The following is a 24267-nucleotide window of genomic DNA, read 5'->3' as shown; positions in this document are numbered from 1 at the left end:
GGCCCATTCCCTAGCCCTGCTCCCAGCCCCACTCACCCATCAGCGTGTGCCCCTCCATGGCAGGGTCAGCCTCGGGCTTGGAGCAGATCTTGGCAAACACTGGGAGCTGCTTCCTCTGAGCAGGGAGTTTGGGGGGCTTGTCGAGCTTGTCGGGAGGCACTGGAGGAGGCGGGGGAGGCAGCAGCAGGAATGGGCCTGGCTCCGCGGGCTCCCCGGGTCCAGGGCCATTGAACATGCTGTTCTGCAGGAAGTCCTTGATGACCCTGTTCTCCTCCAACACCGTCTTGCTTTCGGGGGCCTTGGACGTTTCCGTGGACTTCAGTGGGAACTGAGCCAGGAGCTTGCTGATCTCTGAGCTGGAGGCCCCCAGGCTGTTGCCCCTGTCCTCTGTCCCCTTGGCACTCTTGACCTTGGCAGTACGCAGAGTGCCCGTGACTGTAGACATGGCAGAATTGCAGTCCTGCCGGCTGCCGATAACGGACGCTGCCACCTTTGGCTCCAGAAGCTTGTCACCGGCAATGATGGAGTCTCCTGGGTGTTCACTGCTGCCTGCCACCAGCGAAGGCACAAGAAGGCAGGGAGCCGGCTGCCCGGGCCCCTCGAGGGAGCTGCTGGGCGCCTCCAGCTCCCCTGAGCTCTCTGTGACCAGGATGAGGTGATCTTTGGTGAGGCTCAAGAACTCCTGCTCCACCAGCAAGGAGATCTCATCTTTGCCACTGGTGAGCTCCAGAGGCCTGCAAACAGGTCAGAAAGACAGAAGGCTTTAGTGCCAGCTCCCTGAGGGTGGCCATGCAGCAGGGCACGGGCCGCAAGGAAAGGGGATGGAGGAAACACGTCTCCAGGTGTGAGAAAACTATTGCTTTTTAAGAGAGAAAATGGACCATCAGTGGACTCCAAGGGGTTTCTACACCACACCAGTGGGCATAGTACCGAGAGCTTGGTTCTGGGAATCGGGATGCCTGGGTCCTCTCCCAATACTACATCTTGCTGAGTGAGCTGAGCCTTAATTTCTCTCCACCTCTCCCTGTTCAGTCATGCTCAGGACCCGAAGCAATAAAAGATCAGCAGCACAGGGGACAGGACTGAGCCGACAGCTCTGAGCGTGGCGTCCAGAGTGCTGGGGCTGAGTCTTAGGAAGCCCCCAGATGCACTGTAGCATGGCAGAGAGCAGGGGACCTCAGGGCCTCCCAGCCTGGCTCTGTCACTTCCCAGCTATGTGATCCAGGGCCCCTTGCTCAGCACCTTGGTCTCCTCTCCTGGTGAACACGAGTATCATAGAGACACTTCAGACCTTGTCTGGCACAGTAAGGGCAAGACAAGTGTCAGCTAGTATGTCGACACTTCCGTCAGCCTGGCTGGGCCCCTGGTCCTGAAGTCTGCACAGTGGTCCCACGGATGCCCGTGTCCACCTTGGCCGGGCATGGCCCTCTGACCAGAGCACAGACTGGGCCCCACTTTCTGGGAGCACCAACAATTTCTTGATCCCTGAACCGATTCACAAGCATCTCCCTGTATCTAAACGCAGGCCTCTACCTGCACCTCAGACCCCGGGGGCTCCAGCCTGGACCCTTGACGGCCAGCACCAGCCTGATGGGGCCTGATGGTCCCATGGACTCTAGGCTCCTGACGGCTGGCTCTCTCCAGATGTGGGAGAGGGTAGCAATCCTGCTGGCCTGGCTTGTGGCCCAGCCTGCCACACCAGCATCCTTGGCAAGGGGGAAGCTTCCTCCCTGGCACTCCCAGGAGGACCATGGTCACCCAGCTTAGAACCATCTGCTCTCCCTCCTGGATGGGTTCCCATGAAGGGTGGATGAGGTGGCCTACGCAGAGCATTCTGGAAACTGCTCAATGCTCTACCGCTGGTAGAAGGTGGTGAAAATGGCAAAAAAGAGGCAGAGGGAAAAATTAAAGCTCCCTGTGAGTGAAGCTTTGGGGAGGCCCTGCTCACATTCCTGTTCTGACAACCCATTCTGTGCGTGGAGTCAGCCCCGAAAATAATGACTAGGGAATGCGCCCAGCAGGGTCGGTCCTTCCGGGTAATGCTCTGTGTATGGGCACACGCACGTGGACACACACACACACGTGCAGTGCAGGCACAAGATGACTCAGTCATCACACGCAGAACCAGGGGACAGTCTCCACATCTGACGACCAGCCACTGTCTACTGTGCCGGGCATTAACCCCTTAGTTGCTGGGTCCTGATGAAGCCCAGAGGGTCCTGGAAAAGGTTTTGGGTAGTCAGGGCACTTGGAAAGCACAGGGAAGAGTTTAAAACTTGGGAGTTTGTCACTATTCTAACGACCGAGGCAACCAATGCCTCCTGACCACCAGCCCCCCATGTGGCCTCCCCAGGCCTGGAGGCTGAGAGAGGTGCCAGGAAAAGCAGACTCCGGCCAAACAGACCGAGGTCAGGATCGGGCACCTCTGCGTGTTTCACGTCAAATCCTGGAAACTCAGGGACTCCCCTGTGATGAGGGTATGACACCTGTGACATGGGTAGGACACTACAAGTGTCCAGACGCTGGGTGGGGTGAGAACTTGGTGCAGTAACCCCTGTGCGGGCTCAGCATGGACATGCACCAAGGAAGCCCTGGGCACACGGTGGCTGTGAGTGGCAGTGGGAGCAGGCTGGCCCTGGAAGCTCCCGGAGGCCATCAAAGCCGTGTATGAGGCAAGGCGGTCCACTCTGTTCTCCCCCTCTTTCCCTGCCCTCTCTCCTCTTCCCATCCTTTCCTCCTTCTCACTCTAGACTCGGTCTATAAATTGGCCCCCCTCTCCTGCCGTGTCCCTGGGAACACCTGCAATAAAGAGACTGCCAATCCATGGCCCCGAGTTATTGATCCCCTGTCTTCCTCTTCATCTTCATCCTCAAAGGGAGCAGGGGAGTCTCGAGTCACAGAAACCAGATACTTGAGGGACCAGTTTTTGTCTCTCCCGTGCCTGCCCCAAAACTTGCAAAGCAAGTTATGTACCAACAGATCTTCTGAATTGGAAAGACTCATCACAATTATGTTATTTTTTTGTTTTTTGTTTTTTTGGCCATGCTGCACGAGGCTTGCGGGATCTTAGTTCCCTGACCAGGGATCGAACCCGGGTGCTCAGCAGTGAAAGCGCACAGTCCTAACCGCTGGACAGCCAGGGAACTCCTCAACTATGTTAATTTTTAAAAATTGGGATAATGGGATTGTGGTTATATTTAAACAACAACAAAAAGGGTCCTTTTATAGATACATACTAAAGTATTTACAGATCACATTATGTCTGGGATTGGCTTTAAACTTAATCTAGCAAGGGGAGGGAAAAGATGGGGGCGGGGGAATAGATAAAATAAGATTGCCCCTATGTTGATCATGGCTAAGGCTGGGTGAGGGGTACATGGGTTCATCACATACTAGTTGTTCTATTTTTGTCTGTGTTTGGTTTCTCATTTTTTTTTTCTAAAATAAAAATGTTCTATAATAGACGTACACATAAAAGTCTCACCACTGAATCCTTTAAAGTATCAGCTCCAAGGAGAAGTCAAAGCAGCTTCTAAAAGACCCACAGGGCCCGAGGTCCCTGTACCAAAAGCCACCCCACAGGTGGCTTCTCAGCACCTGAGAGGATACTCCTCCCCCTCCCCCACGCGGGAGCCAGGCTGGCAGAGAGGACCCAGCAGGGGCTGAGTGTGAACCCCGTTCATATTCCCCGGTCATTCTCCGCTGGAGAATGACCCCCCATCACGGGGGTCACTGGGCCTCTTAGGAAGCTGGCATTCCCAGAAGGGGCAGGGCAGTGCCAAGAACAAAGGGGCCCACCCTGGCTGTGGGTCCCCCACGTGTCCCTGAAAGGCTGGCCTGGAGCACCTGGCCCTCCCCGAGACAGCCCCTACAAACTCCTATTATTTCCTTTGAATCTGCCATGAATCCACTACAGGCCAGACTGGAAGCCAGGCATCCACATATATGCTTGCATTTAATCCTCTCCACGTCCCTGGGCAATAGACAATATCATTCTCACTTTACAGGTGGGAAAAGTGAGCCTGAAAGAGGTGAAGGACCTTGTCGCTGAGAAAGTGAAGAGACTGGTGTGAGGATGCTGCCGGGTCCGGCTGACTTCCTGACCTCCTCCTACCCCAACCCGGCTTCTTTTCCAGGGATCGTTCTCCAGCGAGGTCCACCCGGCCCCTGCTCCGTGGCTGGGCTTTGGTCCCCAATCTGAATGCAATCAGGGATATTGCTAGCATCATCCCACCACTCCAGCCTGCGGAGGATCATCACGGTGAATCCTGAGCTTGTCATCCGTGGCATTAGCCGTCCCTGACAGCTCTGTGTCAGCTGCATGTCTGATGAGCACGCCTTCTGGGTCCCCCACCAATTGATGGACAGAAATGTTGAAGGGGAGAGAGTCCAGGGCTGAGCCTTAGGGCCATTGCTGGAAACCCTCCCCCTCCCAGTCTGACAGTAATCCTGGATCAACAGTTTGGGGGAATAAATCAATCCAGTCACTATCATCCCATCTCCACTTCTCCAAGACAGCCTTTATCAAATACCTTGCTGCAATCAAGATTCAGCACACAATTACAAGTCTCTGAGCAAGGGTCTCGCCTACCTGCCCTCTCCACCCCCAAGAAAACAAGATTCGTTTGCTCTTTTCTGTTCTAGAAAACTGCATGCCTGCAGAGCTCAGACATTCTTAGAACTTAGATCTAAACCATTCCTCCACTTAAACCCTTATGTGAATTCTCACTACACATAGACTAAAAATCCATACTCCTTTCTGACCCCCCAGGGCACCCCACAAAGTGGCCCTGTTACCCCCTCCTGCTTTGACTCCTCTTCTTCCAGCCACTCTGGTCTTATAAATATGCCTTGGCATGTCAAGTTCATTCCAACCCCAGGGCCTTTGCACCTCCTTTGGATGCCAGATCATCCCTTGACTGACTCTTACTAGGCACTCTACGCTCCATCAATCTGTTTATTTTCTTCCTAGTGTTTATCATCACCATCATGTAGTATTTTCTTATGTCTTCACTCCCTACAACAACTCATCCTCCCTGAGGGCAGGGACTGTATCTTGTTCACCATGGAGGCCTCAGGACCTCGAGCAGTGCTGGGCACCTACCTCCAGCTCATTAAGGATTTGTTGAATAAATGAATAAACTGGCTCACGAACTTGTCTTTACCCTTGTCCGTTTCTTGAAACTCTTGAAATCAAGAGCTGTGTTGCCAAAGACTGCCCAGCTCCTTCAGTGGTTGCAACCTGCCTGGATTTGATTCTATTTCTGGCCTTCCATCTCACGTCCCACCTTGGGCCTGACACCCCTGTGAGCTGACCGGATGACACTGACCAGCCTGCTTGGCAAGGTCCTAAGAACTCTCAACCCCTTGTAAGTCAGTCCCACGGCAGAACCCACACAGACCCTGCCCGGCTCTTAGCGACCACTTTGGGGCGCATGGGTTTCTCCCTCTTCCAACAACTTTACTGGGTTCCGCATCGAGCCTGCCCGCCTGCACCTCCTGGTATCTCTCTTTTTTCCTCTCTTCTTAAGAAGTTGTGCCGATGCTGGCACCTCTCCCGTGCTATTTGCTTTCTGCTTTGAGTTGGTAAAAAGCATAAAATCTGCCACAGACTCTCTATCACAGTGAATCATTCAGGGCCGTTAACCCAACTCCCGGGCGCTGCCAAAGGAAGCTAGTCGGAATTGCTGCTGGGGACCCAGCTGGTACCACTACCTCTGCTTTGCCCACCTCCAGAAATGAGAGGTGTCTGATGGCGACTCTGTACACGGGCACCACACATCATTTCTGCATTTGCAGTGTATAGAGTCGTATAAAAATAAAGGCTATTGACTGGCTGGCGCCCCTCCCCAGAATAATGACTAAGCAAGCATGCTGTTAGCTCCCCGACCGCAGTTCTGTGTTCACGATAACACCGAGAAAAGATGAAAACTGCTATTCGTCTGAGCCAAACAACAGAAAAATGCAAGCAGAGAATTGTGAGTGCTGGACGAGGACACCAAAACAACTATTTTCTTCCCACTACGGCATTTCAGATTGATGACAAACACGGTACCCAGGCCAGGGGCCCAGGCAACGTGGGTGGTTGAAGATCGAAGCAAGAGAAGGGCTCTGGCTCCATCGGGAGACTGACCTCCCGGCTGGGGGTGAGGCCGACTTCACGTGTCTGCGTGGGTGGGGCAGCAGAGCAGAGCGGCTAAAAAGCTCCGCGCCTGGAAGGAGGCAGAAACTGGATTCAAATTCCCACTGCTTAATGGAGGCCAGCCCTCAAGCAAGCTGCCTAATATGTCTAAACCTCAGGTTCTAGTTCACGAAATCAGAAGGATGAGCATTTATGGAGAATGAACTAACCAGCCAGGCACTGTGCTAAATGCTTCCCATGCAAAACTCTCATTTTAATTCCCACAACAGCCCCAGTGGGGTGCTGTGAGGACCGATTACGGTTTTGACCCTATGGTAGTTCCCACCCACCTTGGTTCAGTAACAAAGCAGAGACTTGGATAGTGCCTGGACATCAGGGCTTAACCTCTTGTTTCTCTTGGGACTCAGCAACCTCCACGTGGACGAACCCAGGAAAGTCTGCTGGAGGATAACACATCCCGTGGAGAAAAACCCCAAGGTCCTCAGCTGACTAGCCAGACCTGGGTGACTACAGACACTGCAGATGTGTGGGTGGGCACGAGGCACGTCCCGCCAAGCTCACCCGAGCCTCTCCCAGAAGAACCACCCAGAGGAACCCAGCCCAGACTGCTCAACTACGGAAATGGGAGCTAAGTAGGAAGCTGTGGTGCTGAGCTGCTAAACTTTGAGGTGGTTTGTTACACAGTCGGCCCTTCGTATTCACAGGTTCGACACTGGTGGCTTCAACTGACTGTGGATGGAAAATACTGGGAAAAAAAACTCCAGAAAGTTCCAGAAAGCAAAACTTGAATTTGCTGCACACTGGCAACTACTTACATAGCATTTACATTGTATTGTACAACTCTTTACATAGCATTTACATTGTATGAGGTACTATAAGTAATCAGGAGATGATTTAAAGTATACGGGAGGATGTGTGTAGGTTATATCCAAATACGACACCATTTTATGTAAGGAACTTGAGCATCCGCAGATTTTGATATCCATGAACATTCTGAAACCAATCCCCTGTAGATACCAAGGGACTATTGTTTATCAAAAGCTAACAGGCACAGAGAGATACAGTTATCGCAGTTTTTAAATGAAGAAGCTAAAGTCACCATCCCCCGATTGGCCCCCATCCTCACTTGACCAAGGCTGGTGGACATTTCTGGGTCTTCCTATCTGCATGGGGAACAGGGACCCATCTTCAATGCCCCTGGAACATATGTCACAGCACCCAGGGTGGCGCCTGCCCAATGTGGAGGGAAGGGACACAGCCACCTCTGTCAAAGCTACCTGGTGTCTTCATCTTTCCTCTCCTCCAGAGCCAGGATTCACTGAACTGCCCTGGGTACACACACCATACCAGGCACACACATACGCACCAACTTATGTGTGCACACACAGCAGTCACGTACATGCACATATCCCAATGTGCACACACACACCCATGCACGCACACATACCACAGCTGTGCACACACACACACACTAACGCATATGCATGCACACATAAAGCAAGCCATGTACACACACACACCAATGCACATACACACACCCAGGCACACAGCTGTGCTACAGCCACACACACCTGTGTGCACACACACACACACGCTACAACCATGCCCACACACATACCACAGACGTGCACACACCCACACACGCAAACAACCACAGCATGTGCACACACCTCACAACCGTGCACATACACCCAGGCACACACACACACACCACCACCACCATAGCTTTGTAGAAACCCAGCAGGAAGAAAGAAAGGGGGAAGGAGGGCGGATTCCCCTATCTCCCAGCCTGAGGGGCCTGGGCCGACTGTTTTCAGTCTATGGGGGGAAGGGGGCAGTTGAGAGAAACTGCAGATTCAGTTGCCATCCCAGGGCCTGCGCACCTGCGTCCCAAAGGTACCTGGAAAGCCACTGAGTTCCACCTGCTGGCCTTTCTCTGGTGGGGGTGTGGTGGGCAGCGGGCCTTCAGAAAACCCCGATTCCCACCCCGCCGCTCCTCCGCTCTCCAGGCTGCGTGAGGATTAAGTGAGATGATGAATATGAAAGCGCGCGGTAAACTGTAACGGGCGCTGTGCAAATGTTAGCGGCTCTGACGGAGAGACGTGCGGTGCCCAGAGGCCCGCTGACCCTTCGCAGCCCAGGGCCTGGCCGGCTGGGGGTGGGAAGCCGGGAAGTGGCTGAAGCTGCGGTCACCTGCACCGTGGGGATGCTGACGTCGCCGGGGGTTAAGGGAGACAACACTGTGAAATCCCTCAGCTGCCCGAATGCCACGCCTGGGCTAGATGTTCACCTCACTTCTTAGCAAAGGCCTTCACACAGAGTAGAGTCCATTTTTACAACGTCCCTGGCATCCTCTTAGAACCCAAAAACGGTCGATCTCCTTCCTTCATGCTTTTTTTGGAACACCTCTTTCTCAAAGCGGTGTCCCTTTGAAGCCTAAGGTTCCATCATCTTTGACCCCCAAAGTATCAGAGAACTTCCTACAAATATGCACAGGAATCCCCTGTGGTGCTTGTCTCAAATGCAGATTCCCTGGGCACTCCTGGGGAAATGGCAGTTCAGTTGGTCAAAAATGGGGCCCAGGCATCTGCATTCTTGAGCCAGTATACCTCCTCCACCCTCTGCCCTCAGGCCTGCAGTTCTGGTACAAATGAGGCACCTGAGGACACACATCCAGGTGTGAATTTCCCTTCAGACACTTCAGCTCCCCTCCCCACCCCCGCCTGTCCCTCAGGGCAGGTGGGACAGTCTCCTAAGACAGATTGGCAGGTGGAAGTGAGACCTTCCACTCTGCCCCCTCCCTGACCCTCCATCTGTCTGGAGGGGAGAGAAAGGAGTACACAGAGGCAGGCAGGGGTTGAGCCTCTGACTGGAAGGGTGGGGGGATGAAGGATTCAGTGAGCTGGGGAATGAGACAAGAAATACTGGGGAGTAAGTACAGCAATAAAGGAGCTTCGGCTGGGAGCTACAGAGTGATTCTTATTGTTCAAATTATCTTTAAAACTTTTCATTTGAATCTGTTTAATAAGAAGAGGCTTACCCTAAGGAAGAGGTATTTTTTTAAATGTGACTTGGGAGCTGAATTGGAAAGAACGTTGCAACAAAGATATTAAAAAGGGGATTAAACCAAACCACCGGTGGCCCATCTCTGCAGGCTCCTACAGCCTGCGACACGGCTCCCAAAACCATAAAATTAAATTAAAAAGGGGGACACGGGACGTGGGATGTTAATCATGATTCATCTTCCCTTCACCGCTCATGGATCCCAGTGTTAAGCAGAAGGAGGAAGGGCTATTCTGAATGGCTCCTGGTGTAGGGAAAGAGCTCTGGTCTTAAAGCTTCACCAGGTCCCTATCCTTATTCTGCCCCCTCCAAGCTGGATGACTCTGGGCAAGTTGCCTAACTTCTCTGAGCCCCAGCTTCCTCATCTGTAAAATGGGAATAATATTGACCATCAACTGGGAAAGGTTGCTAAGACAATGTGATAAACAGAAAATTGAAATACAGAGCCTGGCACATATTAGGTGCTCAAGAAAATGTTAGTTCCCTTCTTAAGCTCAAGGCAGAAGGAGGAAAAGACCTTGCAATGTCTTGGCTTCCTGATATCCCGTCCCTACGTCACTCAATGCTTCCTCTGATGATTGTGACCTCTGGTTTGGATCCTGGCAACCTCTGGGCCTCACTCTCCTTGCAGTGGCATTTTTATGGTTCATCCATCATTCACTTACTCATTCATTCATACACACTGCATTGCCACTGAGTGCCAGGAACTCGGCTGGGCGCTGGGGAGACAATGATGAGCAAGACATGGCCCTTGCCCTTAAGAAGCCGCGGTCAGGTGGGGGAAGAAAGACTGTTGCCACCAGCAGCGTACAATACATGCCAGATGACCACCTCATCAGAAACCCTATGCCAGAATGGCGTTGACACATCCCACTGGGACTTTGTGTCCTCTCCTCTGGCCAACGGTCAACACAAGAGCTGGTTATAAACTGACTCTTCCATTCTATTACCTGCATATAAAGACCCCTACCATTGGGTCCTCAGAGCTAAGGAAGGATTTATCTCTCCTGATGACCTCTCCTACTTTCTCTTCTTAGATGATATGAGTTATAGAAACTAACTGGTATATTCCCACTTTTTGCCCCAGCTGCCAAGAGTCTCAAAGCAACATGCTGGCCTCCACTGAATACTTTCCCTTAGCTTAGCTTTTCTGGTATATAAGTCTCCTCGCCCCATACCATTCTTGATTACTTAACCCTTGTCATTTTGTCCTTGATAGTAATGATAATAGGGTGATGATGAAGATGATGAACTTGAAGTCCTTATTTTCTGCCAGGTGCTGTATGAACTTTGCACACATTCTTTCATTAACCTCCACAATAGTCCTTTAAGGTGGTCACTATGACTTTTTCCATCTTTCAGATGAGGAGAATGGGGCACAGAAAGTTTGAGCAACTTGGTGACAGCTAGGAAGTATACTGGGATACTCCTTATTTTATTGTTATCTGAGCCACCTTTCAACTCTTAGGAAAGAGAGGGGATATAATTGTTTATTTAAAATTTTAAAAAGGAACGTGGAAGAGGGAGGAAGGAGAAATGTTAAATGGGGTGAGCAGTGAAAAATTTACAGAATGATACACTAATTCCAGGTCTTTAAGGATGGGTAAGATTTCAGTAGACAGAGAGAGATGGAAGAAAGGCATTCCTGGTAGTGAAATAACCTGAGCAAAGGTAAGGCAATGTGCGCCCGCTTGTGGCGTATCTTGGTTTACAGAGTCTGGAGAAGAGCAGCCAGGTGTGCACCTAGAGATGATGTGGGTAGGACCAACTACAGAGACTCTTTTCAAGACCAGGTCAGGGGGTTCAGAAGACAATGAGGAAGCCGTGGAAGATGCCTGAGCAGTGCTGTTGATGTGCTTCAGGAAGACGAAGCTGGTAAAGGGCGAAGGACATCCAAGAGGGAAAGGAACCAGGCACAGTAAGATGAGACGACCTGAAAATGGCAGAAGAGAGACCTGCAAGGAAGCAAGGAATCAAAAACCATCATGAAGGCAACTGACCGATGTGTAAGGAGACTGGAGGAGAGAAGGGTCAAGGGCCTTGAACCTCTATCTGCAGCACTATTTGTGCACTAATTCACTTGACAACCGGGACGGAGGATGCATTGATGTCAACGTGATTGGGGTTATAGTAGTGGCTGAGACCCAGCCCTGGGAAGCTTAAGGGAAGGGGACACTTAAGTGTCCATGAGAAAAGGATTCCAACCTGGGGCCTGGGGTTTTCTGACATTCTAAAATGTCAAGGGATGTGAGGCTGTGTTTCAGGCCAAAGGGTGTATGGCGGCTTCCCTCAGATTCTCAAAGAGAGGTTTGACCCTTCCAAGGGGAGAAAATGCTAGCCTGGAGTGAGCATTAGACTCCAAGGGTGTCCAGAACTGGCTTCTGCTCTAGGGCATCAGCCCGAGTTTCCACGTGTGAGTCTTGTCCTCATCACTCCCAACACTAGGTTTCAAGCTTTAAAAAAAATAAATTTTTTAATAAATAAAAGTGGGGATGTAGTCCAAGCAACTTTTCCAGAAAAGCAGGATTCATCCCATTTTTCCTGAGCTGGGTCTTGAGAAGAAAGCCTCCAGAAAGAGTCCTATAAGCGCAGGGAAGGACGGGAACCTCCCTGGGGTGATGGGAAATCACGTGGGGGTGGATGAGAGTGGAAAGGTGGCTCTCTTACTGTTTTAATAACTGTAGCAACAAAGGACTGGTTTGTTGGGAGAACAGTTCAAACAAGGCAGCACGTTGGGTTCCAAGTCGCAGTGGCTCTCCTGCCTGGGGGACTGGCCGATGGGTGCAAACAGTGAAAATTTACTGGAGCAAGTGCAAAACAGCCCTCTTCCTTCATGCGACAGATAATACCTCAGAAGGCTGCCAGTCAGGAAATCATTTCTGTTTTTTAAATGCTTAAATGGATTTCCTTTCTTTCTGTAGACTTATCCTCCTACTTGGGTCTGGCTCAGGATGACCTTCCAGCTCGCCTCCCCCAGCCTCCTCCAGAAAGCCTTCCCTGAGCTCCAAGCCCAGGTCACGTGTCCCCTCGGTGTGCTCCCACAACACTGGCACTTCATCCGGACATTTATCCTAATATGTTGTGATCTGCCCTCCTCAAGACACTGAAGGTCCAGGTAGGAGCTCAGAGACTGTCCCCATCTTTTTCACCCTGTATTGCTTTCACACTTTGCCAGGCATGCACAATAAATATTTGTTGAACATCATTGCTGTCACATGGATCTGTGTCCGTCCCACCCACTAGACTGGTAGCTCTCAGAGAGACGGGCTTCTGTCCTACTTATCTCTGTATCCCTGGGACCCAGCACAGGGCCTGCCACCCAGAAGGCAACTGTGAATGTTTGTTGAATGAATCCATAAATGAGGGAATGAACAAATGCCATTTCACAGTCACGGCAATGGAGTCAACAGCAAATCCAAAACCCCCATTCTAAGGCTGTGAAGTTTTAGCAACAGGGGAATTGAATGAATAGGTAATCCTAGAATATGAGTCAGTAAGTGGCTTTCCACAATTCTCTCAGCCCAAATTTAAGACTAATTAAAAGATAACTGAACAAGATTCTGGAGTTTAATTGACACTAGACAGAACTACTGATTTCTCCCCCATAGCCCATTTCTCCCATTTCTTCCCCACCTCAACAAATGCACCACCGTCCAGCCAGCGCTCAAGCCAAAAACCTCAATTCAGCTTTGATGTCTCTATCTGTGTGCCCCAAACCATCTGCAGGCTCTTTTGACTCCTCTCAAAATACACGCCAAATCCCCCACTTTATCCATTTTCACTGCAATCACTCTGGTCTAGCCACTATCACCATCGTGCTCATCTGGACTATTGTAGCATCTTCCCAGAGGTTTCCCAACTTGCTCTCTCACCTGTCTAACAAACCATCTCCACACAGCAGCTGGAGACATCTTTAAAAACTAGTGAATGTGATCGTGTTATACCCCCTTCCTAAAAACCTCCAAAGGTCTCCCATAACATGGAGAATCAAATGTGAACTCCCTACTGTGGTCCTCCAGGCCTTCTGAGACCTTGCCTGACTGTCTCTGGTATCACCCTGTGTCACGTCACATCACTCACTACACCCCAGCCGTGTTGTCCCTCTCCAAGCCCACTCACATCTCAGAGTCTCTGTGGTTTCTCTCCTTTCTGCCTGGACATCCTTCCTTAGGTCTTCACCTGACTGGCTCCTTCTTGGGGTCCAGGTCTCAGCTCAAATGACCGCCTCTACTCAGAGAGTCCTTCCCTGACCACCCCGTCTAAAGGAGGTCCCCCTAGTACTTTAGTCAGTTTTATTTCCATCAGAGCACTCTCTGCTAGCTGAAATTATTTGGTTTATTTTTATGTGTTTATTATTGGTTTCTTCCAACTAGAATACCAGTTCTTTTCCCATTCTAAAGTTATCATACTCTTCTATTTACTTATTTTCTGTTTCTCTCCCCTACTTGAATGTAAGCTCTAGGAAGGCAGGACCTCATCTGGTTTACAGCTCTATTCCACTAGCTCTTAGCACAGAGCCAGGCACATAGTAGATGCTTAATAAATACTTGTTGAATGAATAACTGAAGGAATGAATGAATGAATGAACTCAAAATGTGTCCATAGGCTGAAGTTGGCTTGTGGAGAAAAGTGAATGTGGTGTTAATTGCCATTAACAGGAATACAGAATATAGATGGGGAGAATCCAATCTGCTTGGATTGGATCATACCTGGATTATTGTACTTGGTTCTGGTTGCTGCACTGCCTCAGGGACCAGCAGTGTGGGCAAGAAACTTACCAAGTTGGTACATGAAGGGAAACTTAGCAAAACAGAGATACTCAGCTTGTGAAAACAAGAAATTCTAGGAGGAGTGTTGTTGCCATCTTTTAATATCTAAAGGGTTATTGAGAGGAAGGCGTGGATAGATTCGGTTTGGAGCCCTAAGGGCAGAATCCAAATCAATGGGTATTAGTTTGATAGAGACAGATTTCAGCACAGGAAGAAAATGGTTTTTTGACAGTCAGGGTTCATAGCAAAGGAAGGAGCTACCTTAGCAAGTGGTGAGCTCTGCATCTAAGAAAGTGTACAAGTGGATAACCACTTGGCAAGGATGTCGAGGAAGGGATTCAAGCAGCAGAAGATAGCCTTCAAGATCCCTTTCAAACTTGAAATGTCTGGGTTTCTATGATATATGGGGACAAAGTAAAAAAAAAAAAAAAAAAATCTGGCTAACAAGAGTTCTAGAGCTTACTTATCTACCTGCCCTGATAGCAGTTAGCAACTCCAAAACCCAAACTGGGTTTACAAAATTAAATAGTAGGCAGATAAGCTGAGAGGTTCTCTTGTGGGCCTGAAGCCATCCCACAAATATGCTGGACAGCTCCCTGGATTTGAAATCTCTTATCTATGTGTGATCACTCAGAACATGGGACTGCCGAATATTCTGACTCTCCAAAAAGATGCCTTAATTTCTAGGAGAAGGCAGCCAACTCTATCACGCAGTGGCTAAGATGGTCCTGGGTTTGTTTCCTGAAACTCCACCACTTCCTAACTGTAGGACCTCGGACAAAGAAATGAACCCCACCAAACCTGTTACCTCATCTGTAAAAAGGATCTGATTGAAAAATAGGGGAGGGAGGAATTGAAACAAGAATGACCCAAAGCTAATAATTAATGAAGCTGATTGACAGACATTCATTATACTATTTTATGTGTTTGAACATTTGCATAACAAACAGTAAAAAGAGGGGGAGTTTAAAATAGTACCCACTTCATGTAATAATTGTAGGGCTTAAGGAAATCATCATCATCATTATTACAAGGAATTTTTACAAATCCTAGTTATTACCGGGAATGTTTAAATATCCCATTTAATCATCCCAACAACCCGATGAAATGCGTAGTAATCATCTCCACTTGGCAGATGAGGAAACTGAAGCTCACATAAATTAAACAAATCCCGCAGCTGGCACAGGGCTGAAATGCAATCTGAAACCAGAGTTATCTGATTCCACCACTGCAGCTGCCTTTATTTCAAGAACAGCTCACTGTGTTCTACTTGGTTGATATCGGCACGATTATGATATCATTTATTCATCTAAGGCAATGGTTTCCTAGCTCTTTTCTCATAGCAGAACCCTTTTTTCAAATGCAGCCTTTACTCAGAACTTCAGTAAGTAAAAACCCATGAAAGCCGAACAGCTCTGGCTGATGTGGGGATCGGGACCCAGCAACCAGGACACTTGACTCCAGGGTTGCCCCTGAAGCACCCTAAGGTCTATGAGCATCATGTGAAAACCCCAGATTGAAGGCAACAAAAACAACAACCAAAACCCCTGAACCCTGAGAATTGCATTTAGGGACAGCCTCACGGGAATAATGTAGCTTTCAGTTTCCTGTCCCCATTACATTTGATCCTCATTATCAACTCTGAGATGGACAAGGCAGGGCATATCGTTCTCCATTTGCAGATGAGAAAATTAAGGCCAAATGGAGTTAAGCGACTGGCCAAAGGTGTGCTAGTTCAGTTTTCAGCCAAGTGCAGACTGGAAGTAGAGTCTGTTTCCATTAACTCCGTGTGACCTGGCAGAGAGGGTGCAATCTACTGGAAATTGCCACTGACCCTTGGTCCACAAAGTGGCCAATCAGCTCCTTGGCCATTGAGAGCTGAGCAGAGCCCCACAGGCCCCCTCCAAGGCCCTGTCCCAGAGCAGATGGCAGTGGGCAGGGGGGAGGGTCTCAGTGCCACTGGAGGGCAGGACAGCAGGATTTTGGCTGTAGACGGGCCATTCCCATCCCAGCCGTGTACTGCTGAGCAGGGGGCAGGGTAGGCAATAACAGCCAAAGTGCCTTTCGCCTTCATGTGTAGCAAGTAAATAAGCCCAAAAAGGGTCAGCATGGAGTGCAGAACTGGGGAGCAGTTACGCTTTGCCTTTCTTAGCTCTTGCGTAGAAATCCCTGAAACCAGACTCAGCTCATAATTGCCTGAAGGGTTCCCCCACTCCAGAACATCTCTGAGCTGAGCTGGAGCATGTGTTGGAAGAGGCAACACTTAATTATCACTTAGTCTTTAATTAGCACTTAATTATTAACACTTAATCCATCTGTAAAATGGGGACGCGAATACCTGCCTCATAGGGACTCTGGGAGGATTAATTAATGTTTGCAGCCCACTTTGAAGATGCAAAGCAGTAAACAAGTGTTCAATGGTGGCATTAATAACTCGCCGGATTTACTCGCTTTTCCTAACGAGGTTCTTTCTTCTTCTCTGTTCCTCCCTCTCCTTTCTAATACCCGTCCCCAACAACATCTACCCAACTTTGCCCTGGTGGAGAAACTTTTAGCTCTGTGTTTCCCAGACACAGGATTTCCCATCCAGGAAATGGGCTATTTACAGCCATCTTCCTGCACTTTAATTTTCTATTATGTCCTCTGAATATGTCAGTGCCTTCCCAGTAAATATTTTGATGTGCGCTCTCGCAGCGGCTTCCGTGGAGGCTGAATGGGACAGCTGCTCCCTGTATTAGGGAATTCCAGATGTGGTTTAAAACCATCAGACTCATCTGTGCCAATGCCTAGCCTTTGAGGGCGGCAGGGGAGAAGGATCTTCTAGTTGCCTCTGGGGAAAGCCACGGACTTCTAGCCTTCAGCCCTGGCTAGGGTGGTTTTTCAAGGTCCTCAGATCTACATTGGAGTTGCCAATGCCTTTAGACAAGAAATATCCCCTGAGTGGGCTGGTACAGAGGCAGTAGAAATACAGCCCTGGTCTGGCCCTTCACTCAGGTAACTTCAGGATCCCAATCAACACTCCTACTGGACAGAGGACCATGGTGGGTGGAGGAAAAGTACACAGCCTTTAGGGTTTAGCCAGACTGAACAACAGGTCAAAACACTCCCCCAGAGGGTTAGACCTCATCTCCTCCCCCCTCCCTTGGGTCACGTAAGGGGACACTCACTCTTCTTGGAAGCTGAGGCCATTGTCTCTTGGGGTGCCAGCCATGGGGGCAGAGAGCTGCTCCTTGGAGGTCCTGGGCTGCAAGGCCTCGGGCAGGCCCTGAACTCTCTTCCAGATTTCATGGCAAGTCTTGTCTAAGCTGTCTTGGGGTGTGTCCTGGTGGATCCAGATGTACCTGGGGAACGGGCCCAGGGCGGAGGGGCGCTTGGCCACCAGGGCTGAGGACAAAGCCAGCCCATTCCCACTGGCCATCCTCTTCCTCTCTTTCCGGAAGCCCCTTTGTCCACCCAGGGCTCGAAGACAGGGGGACCGTCCGCCACCACCCCTCATTCACCAGAAAGGGAGATGAGGATGGGGCAGAAGGAGGTCAGTTCTGTCTAGCTGTTGGTCCAGCAAGGTGACTATGTTCAGAGGCCTTCGATTTGTGCGTAAGTGATGGATGGAGGACAGCTTTCTTTTGGGGAGGGGGTACTTATTTTGACTTGTTTTTATTTGCTCTTTCTTGACTTTTGCCCCCCTCCCCTTCTCCCTTAGAAGAAAATATTTAAAAGTCAACAAAAACCAGTAGCTTAGTAACCGTGGAATCCCCCTGAGCTCAGGAACCAGGCACCTGGGGGGGCAGAATGACATCTGGGAACAACTGGAAGGGGAGGGCTGGCTCTCCCCCCAGTCCCTGGCACTCTCCCGTTGCCACCGGCCCCTGACTCCTGGCAGCGCCCGGGGCTCAGCCCATCATCGCTCGCTAAGCCTGGGGGATGACCTGGTGAGGGCCTGGCACACTGCTAGGCACCGGGCTCTGGGATCCTGCCATCGGTTTCTCACTGGGCCTTCCCAGGGACCCCGCGCCCACCGAGGGCCAAGGGCCCCCGCCCGGCCAAGCCCCGCCTTGCTCGCCCCAACTCCCCCTCCAGTCCCCCTCTCCTGGCCGCTCCACCGCCCACAGCAACGGTCCCGACTGCCCAGCGCCCGCCCCGGCGCCTCCAGCAGACACCTGCCACGGTCCCCTCCCTGGGCTGCGGGGTGAACTGGGGAAGGGTCCCAACGCCTTAAAAGGGCGCTGTCTCCGCGGGGAGCTGGGGCCGATTTGCAGGGCCGGTGGCTCCCACCCGCTTCCCGTTCAGCGCTGGAATTCCTCGCTGGGTTTCAAACGCAACGGCTCGGTGCCTGCGCGCGGCGCCCTGCGTTCGGTCTGTGCCCCAGGCCCTCCGGTGGGGTGGGGGCGGGGGCCAGAGGACCCCAGAGCGCTTTCCCCCATTAGAGGTCAAGGGCACCGTGCCCCGGCTCGCCCCGCCGCCGCGGGCTCCTCCGTACCCACCTGGATGCCTGCCGGTCCCTGCCCGGGGATCACTGATTTCACCCCTAACTGCCCTTTGACCAGGCGCTTACCATGTGCCAAGCGCTTAATACCGTTATGTATTATTGTTCTACATTTGAGGAAGCCGAGTCTCAAAGTCCTAAAGGGGTGTGTCCAAGGCCCACTAGGAAGCGGGGAGCTGGGGTTCAAACCCAGGCACCCCAGGCTACTGATACAGACTGGTTTCTCCAGCGCTGGGCTCAGCGGTCCCCAGGGTGGGCGGAGGTGCCGAGAGAAGGCCTAAGCTAACCGCTTGCTGCTCGGTGGGCTCCGCCCCACACTGGAGGGGCTTCCTTAAACTCGGAACCAACATGGGACCTCCGCCTGCCCGGGGCTCTCTGGCCCCAGGAGTCAATGGTTGTTCCTCCAGTGTTTCCCCAGTAAAGGATGATCAACAGGACGGACGGGAAAGAAGAAAGAAGCCTGGACGCGAATAGACGAGATGGCAGCCTGTTCATGTAGGGTTGAACCCTGACACTGCCCCTTACTAGCTGTGTGACCCTAACAACTGTCTTCACTTCTCCCATCCTTCATTCATTCCCCAGATACTGATGAGCCCTCCTCTGTGCCGGTGAGTTGCGGGACAGTGAGAAAGCATGAAGGTGAACGAAACTGGCATGGTCCCTGCTCTCACGGACCCTATATTCTCTCGTGGAGGGAGATAGATCGCCAACTAGCAGAGCAAGTAAATAAGTAATAATTACAGATGAAATAAGGGCTCTGATGGAAACTAGCCAACAAAGTGAGGCAATGGGGGGAGAAGAGGTGGCAGCATCAGATGACCATGCAGGCAGGCCACTTAGAGTAGGTAAGGTAACATTGGAGATGAAGCAGAAGGATGAGAGGGGCCCTTTTTTGTAAATTGGTGTTAAAAATTATTAGGAAGATCACATTTCCGGTACATAGTAGGCACTTCATAAATCTGTATTGGATGAATTCATGGCATACTGTATGGAGTGCCTGGCATACCACGGGTGCCCAATACACAACCTTGCTCTTTACAGAGGGCCTGAGTTCCTGGAAATGTTGACTCTAAATTTTGAAATCCGAGCTTGATTCCCCTTTGATTTTCATTATAAAATTGAAGATGTGTTCCTTTGGGGAAAATTCTGAGGACCTAGACTGAATAAAATTATAGTTAAGAATGTAGAAAACCTTTTAAGATAGTGCATTTAAAAGGAAAAGTGATCACTTCTGATGAAATATTAATAGTTCTGAAAATGTCACTCAGTGTTTGTGCTGCTTGGCATTTGGTTGGCTAACACCTATGCTTAGAGCAGAACACCGACGACCCTGTACTGCCCAGGCCACAGGATTCTGGAAAGTTAGCCAGCTCACTCATTCCTTCTGTTCTTTCTTCCCTTCGGCAGGAGACTAGGCAACAGGGGCCAAGGACTGCAAAACAAAACAAAACAAAACACGAAATACACCAAGGATAGAGAACAAAGATAGGGGTGTGTTTCTTGGAACACAGAGCTGAGGTATCTAGAAGAGTCTGCAAAAAACTTAAGTGGCAAACAGTATAGAGGTGTTTCAAAAAACTAAAAATAGAACTACCATATGACCCAGCAATTCCACTCTTGGATATATATCCAAAAAAACAAAAACACTAATTCAAAAAGATACATGCACCCTAATGTTCATAGCAGTATTATTTACAATTGCCAAGATATGGAAGCATCCTAGGTGTCCATCAACAGATGAATGGATAAAGAAGATATATATATATATATACACACACAGTGGAATACTACTCAGCCATAAAAAAGAATGAAATTTTGCCATTTGCAGTAACATGGATGGATTGGAAGGCATTTTGCTAAGTGAAATTAGTCAGACAGAGAAAGAAAAATACTGTATGATATCTCTTATATGTGGAATCTAAAAAGCACAAATACAATGAACTAGTGAATATAACAAAAAAGAAACAAACTCAAAGATATAGAGAACAAACTAGTGGTTACCAGTGGGGAGATGGAAGGGAGGAGGGGCATTATAGGGGTAGAGGATTAAGAGATACAAACTACTAGGTATAAAATAAGCTATAATGGTCTATTATACAACACAGTGAATACAGCAAATACTTTATAATAACTATAAATGGAGTATAACTTTTAAAAATTGTGAATCACTATATTGTACTCCTGTAACTTATATAATATTATATATCAACTATGCTTTAATGAAAAAATACTTAAGTGGAGTACTTAGAGCCAGTATAAACAAACCACATCTAATCTGTAGCCACTAGCCACATGTGGCTATTTTAATTTTAATGTAAGTTATATTAAAATTTCAGTTTCTTAGTTACATTAGCCACATTTCAAGAACCACGTGTGGCTTGTGGCTACCATTTTGGACAGCCCAGAGAACACTTTCATTATTGAAAAACACATAGACTCTAGAACCAGACTACCTGGGTTCAAATTCTGAGTTCATGTTTCCTGGCAATGTATCCTTAGGCAAGTTACTCTATGCCTTGGTGTATTAGCTTTCTAGAGCTGCCACAACCAAGTACCATAGACTGGGTGGCTTACTCAACAGAAATTTATTTCCTCACAGTTCTGGAGGCTAGAAGTCCAAGATCAAGGTGCTGGCAGGGTTGGTTCCTCCTGAGGTTCTCTCGTCGGCTTATATACGGCTATCTTCTCCCTGTGTCTTCATACGGTCTTTGCTCTGTGCATGTCTACGTCCTGATCTCCTCTTCTTATAAGAACACCAGTCATGTTGGGTTAGGACTCACCCTAAAGACCCGATTTTTACCTTAACCACTCTTTAAATGTCCTGTCTCCAAAGAGTACTTCACATTCTGAGGCACTAGGGGTTAAGACATCAACATCTGAATTCGGAGGGACACCATGCAGCTCATAACACTTGGTCTCCTCATCTGTAAAATGGGATGACGATAAAGAATATCTATTTTGTAGAATTATTGTAAATGTCCTATTACTACGTAATTATTTAACAAACGGAAAGTCCCTAAAACAACACCTGGCACACAAGAGACACCTAAAAGTGCTGTATATTAGTTTCCTTGTTGATTACATTGAAGTGCATGCCACTGGAGTTTCTCAATAACGGCTTCTGTGCTACGTGTAGGGAGGGAGAACTTTAGCTGCACTGGGGAAATTTGCTTTGTGATGGAGGAATGGACTCGAATCATCAACTAAGCCTATCTAGGCTTTGTCCGTTTTTTAGCACCAACCATGGCCAAAATTGTGCAAGGCACAGGGCTAGGAGATGGATAACACCTCTAGCCTACGCATTGTCACAGGAAGGGAGCAAAGCATTCCAGAAGTGCCTGCTACACAGCAGGTGTGGGAAAAACTGATACACTCTGTGCCCAGCACGTGAAACAGTGTCCAGGACCATTGAATGCTTCGCTTCAAGCTCTAAAATAGGCAGGCACCGGGTTTCACTATTCTACCTTCAGCACCTTGAACAGTGGGTTCAATTTGTGAACCCCTATTACCCTGAGCAGGTTGTTTCACCTCTTTATGCCTCAGTTTGCTCATCTGTGAAATAGGGATAATAAAATACTGACCTCATAGAGTTGTTTTGTGGCAACTGAGATAATACACGAGCTGTGCTTAGAATAGTGAGTCTGGCACATGCATCGTACCCAATGAATGTTAGCTATCATTATTTACGATTCTGGGATTCTTGCTTTTCTATTTGAAACCAGGAAAGACTCAGGAGGAGACAACTCTCCCTACCTATTCTCCAGCCGAAGCCTCTCCTCACGTGGCTTCCATCACAGACACAAACACGGCTAGGATGGAGAACTCAGAAAGGTGGGCACGGCCTACGTTCTCTGGTGATTCACAGCTTACTCGTGGAGGCCCTGCCCATCCTCTAACATAGTTTCAACACCCGGCTCTCACCATAAATATCTCTTTCTAGCTGTAAAAGAAAATTGAAAGGTTTTTGTTTTGCCATTTTGCTTTTGCAAATTTTGGGCCATTAATAATTTATTTAATTTATGGTCAGTTATGATTTCTCACCAATCTTGGTGCCTACCTGGGAAATCTTGTGCGGTGAGAAAACACCAACCTACGAATTTTTATCAGATGTAATGAAATTTTTATGACTACTAAATTCAACAGCTAATGAAGTTGACATAATGGTACATTTAGCATTTAATTAAATATTTACTGATTTCAATGTTGCAGTTTTCTTCTTTGTATTGTGGAGCTAATAATAATAACACTTTCAGGCCTCAGACTTTTTGCAGGACCCTGAAAAGTACAGTGACATGATGCCTAAAGCGACATGTTGCCTAGAGTGGATTATGCCTAAAGGGTCAAACTGCCCAGAGGGGGCCCCATGCATAAGGAGACTGCAGGCAGGCTTCTTAAGGGACAAACCCCGGAACAGGAGGAAGAGAGGAGGGTGCAGCCATCTGTCACGTGAATGGGCCTCCCCTGGACGTTGTCCCAGGAACTGAACCTGACTTCAGAGCAGCCAGCCTTGGGAATTTCCTGGTGGTCCAGTGGTTAGGATTCTGGGCTTTCAGTGCCGGGGGCCTGGGTTCGATACCTGGTTGGGGAACTAAGATCCTGGAAGCCAAGCATCGAGGCCAAAAAAGAAAAAACAAAACAAAAACCAGAGTAGCCAGCCCTTTCCAGGACTTTGGAAAGGACACCAGAGGATTCTAGAAGCAAAGCTGTGGCTCTGGGATTCCTCTTTCCTGGCAGCACCATCAGCAATCCCTACCATTTCCACAGGGGATTTCATCCCTTATTATTGCCTCCAATCCTTGCCCATTTGTGAGGAGATTGTTAAGAGCTTGGGCGGTGGCAGCAGACACACTTGAATTTGAATTCCTGCTCTGCTACTTACTGAAGGGTGGCTTTGCACATGCTCAGCTTCTCTGGCATTCCATCATCAGCAAAGGGATGGGAACACTAGACAGGTATGGAGGGAGAGAGTTTCAAAGGGGGACATCTATGGACGTTCTCAGCACACTGCCTGGTGCACGGTGTGCCCTCCATAAAAGATACCGATTATTGTTGTTGTTATTAGCTATTAATGTAAAAATGGGGGCTGCGAAGACCCAACACAGCCAAAAATAAATAAATAAATAAAAAATTAAAAAAAAATGCTTATGTCTAATTCCCACAGACAGGGATTCTGATTTAATTGGCCTAGACTAGACCTGCTCAAGAAGATTTTAAAAAAATAAAAAAATAAAAAAATAAATTAAAAAAATGGGGGCTGATGAGATCTCCATTTAAAGTTAGGGGAAAGGAAAGCCATAGTTGGCGGAGGGAAAGAATATGACTTGTCAGCGGTGGCCCAGTAAGGTGGCATGAGAGTTGGAATGCAATTGGTCTTCCGCTTCTGCCTTGGCCTTCCTGCCAGACCCCTGTCATGATAGGAGCCCCAAGAATCCCTGGAGAGGCTCTGTACGCGGTCCCTCTCAACTAGAAGCTTGGTGTTCTGCCCTTCCTTCCCTAACTTCCAGGCCTGGACATTGGCCACCAGTATGCATTCATTTAAGAGTTATACTAGAGATGATTTGAGGCAGCTTTCAGATTAAAAAGTAAAAATTACAGCATCGAAGGATAAAGCAAGAACTGACTCCATCTAAAGAAAGCAGAAAGAGTTGCTGCTTTCAGGTCTCTGAATTGGTCAGGATGCATGGAGGTAATAAGGTAATAAAACTGGGTATGCCTGTTTGTCAGCTAAAGCAAAAACGGAAACACGTCGGAAGGCAGAGTTTTTATTTTCTGACAGCAGAAAATACACATCTTCATCTGCAGAGACAAGA

The 24267-nt window shown here is 49.0% G+C and overlaps 1 protein-coding gene across 1 annotated transcript in view; it reads right to left on the bottom strand.

Annotated features, from left to right (window-relative positions):
• The window catches only part of C1H1orf94 (chromosome 1 C1orf94 homolog), a 36132-nt gene extending 18662 nt beyond the window's left edge, over positions 1 to 17470 (bottom strand). The window contains exons 1-2 of the mRNA XM_057534269.1: positions 17142 to 17470; positions 37 to 734 (exon numbers count right to left, since the gene is read on the bottom strand). Of these exons, the coding sequence (XP_057390252.1) occupies positions 37 to 734; positions 17142 to 17470 (1027 nt within the window). The remainder of the gene's footprint in view (positions 1 to 36; positions 735 to 17141) is intronic.
• Between the last annotated feature and the right edge of the window lie 6797 nt (positions 17471 to 24267).

This window comes from Balaenoptera acutorostrata, chromosome 1, assembly GCF_949987535.1.
Source record: "Balaenoptera acutorostrata chromosome 1, mBalAcu1.1, whole genome shotgun sequence".
In the NCBI taxonomy this organism is placed as follows: Eukaryota; Metazoa; Chordata; class Mammalia; order Artiodactyla; family Balaenopteridae; genus Balaenoptera; species Balaenoptera acutorostrata.
Note: the sequence above shows the minus strand (reverse complement) of the source record. Positions and strands in the feature narration are given on the sequence as shown.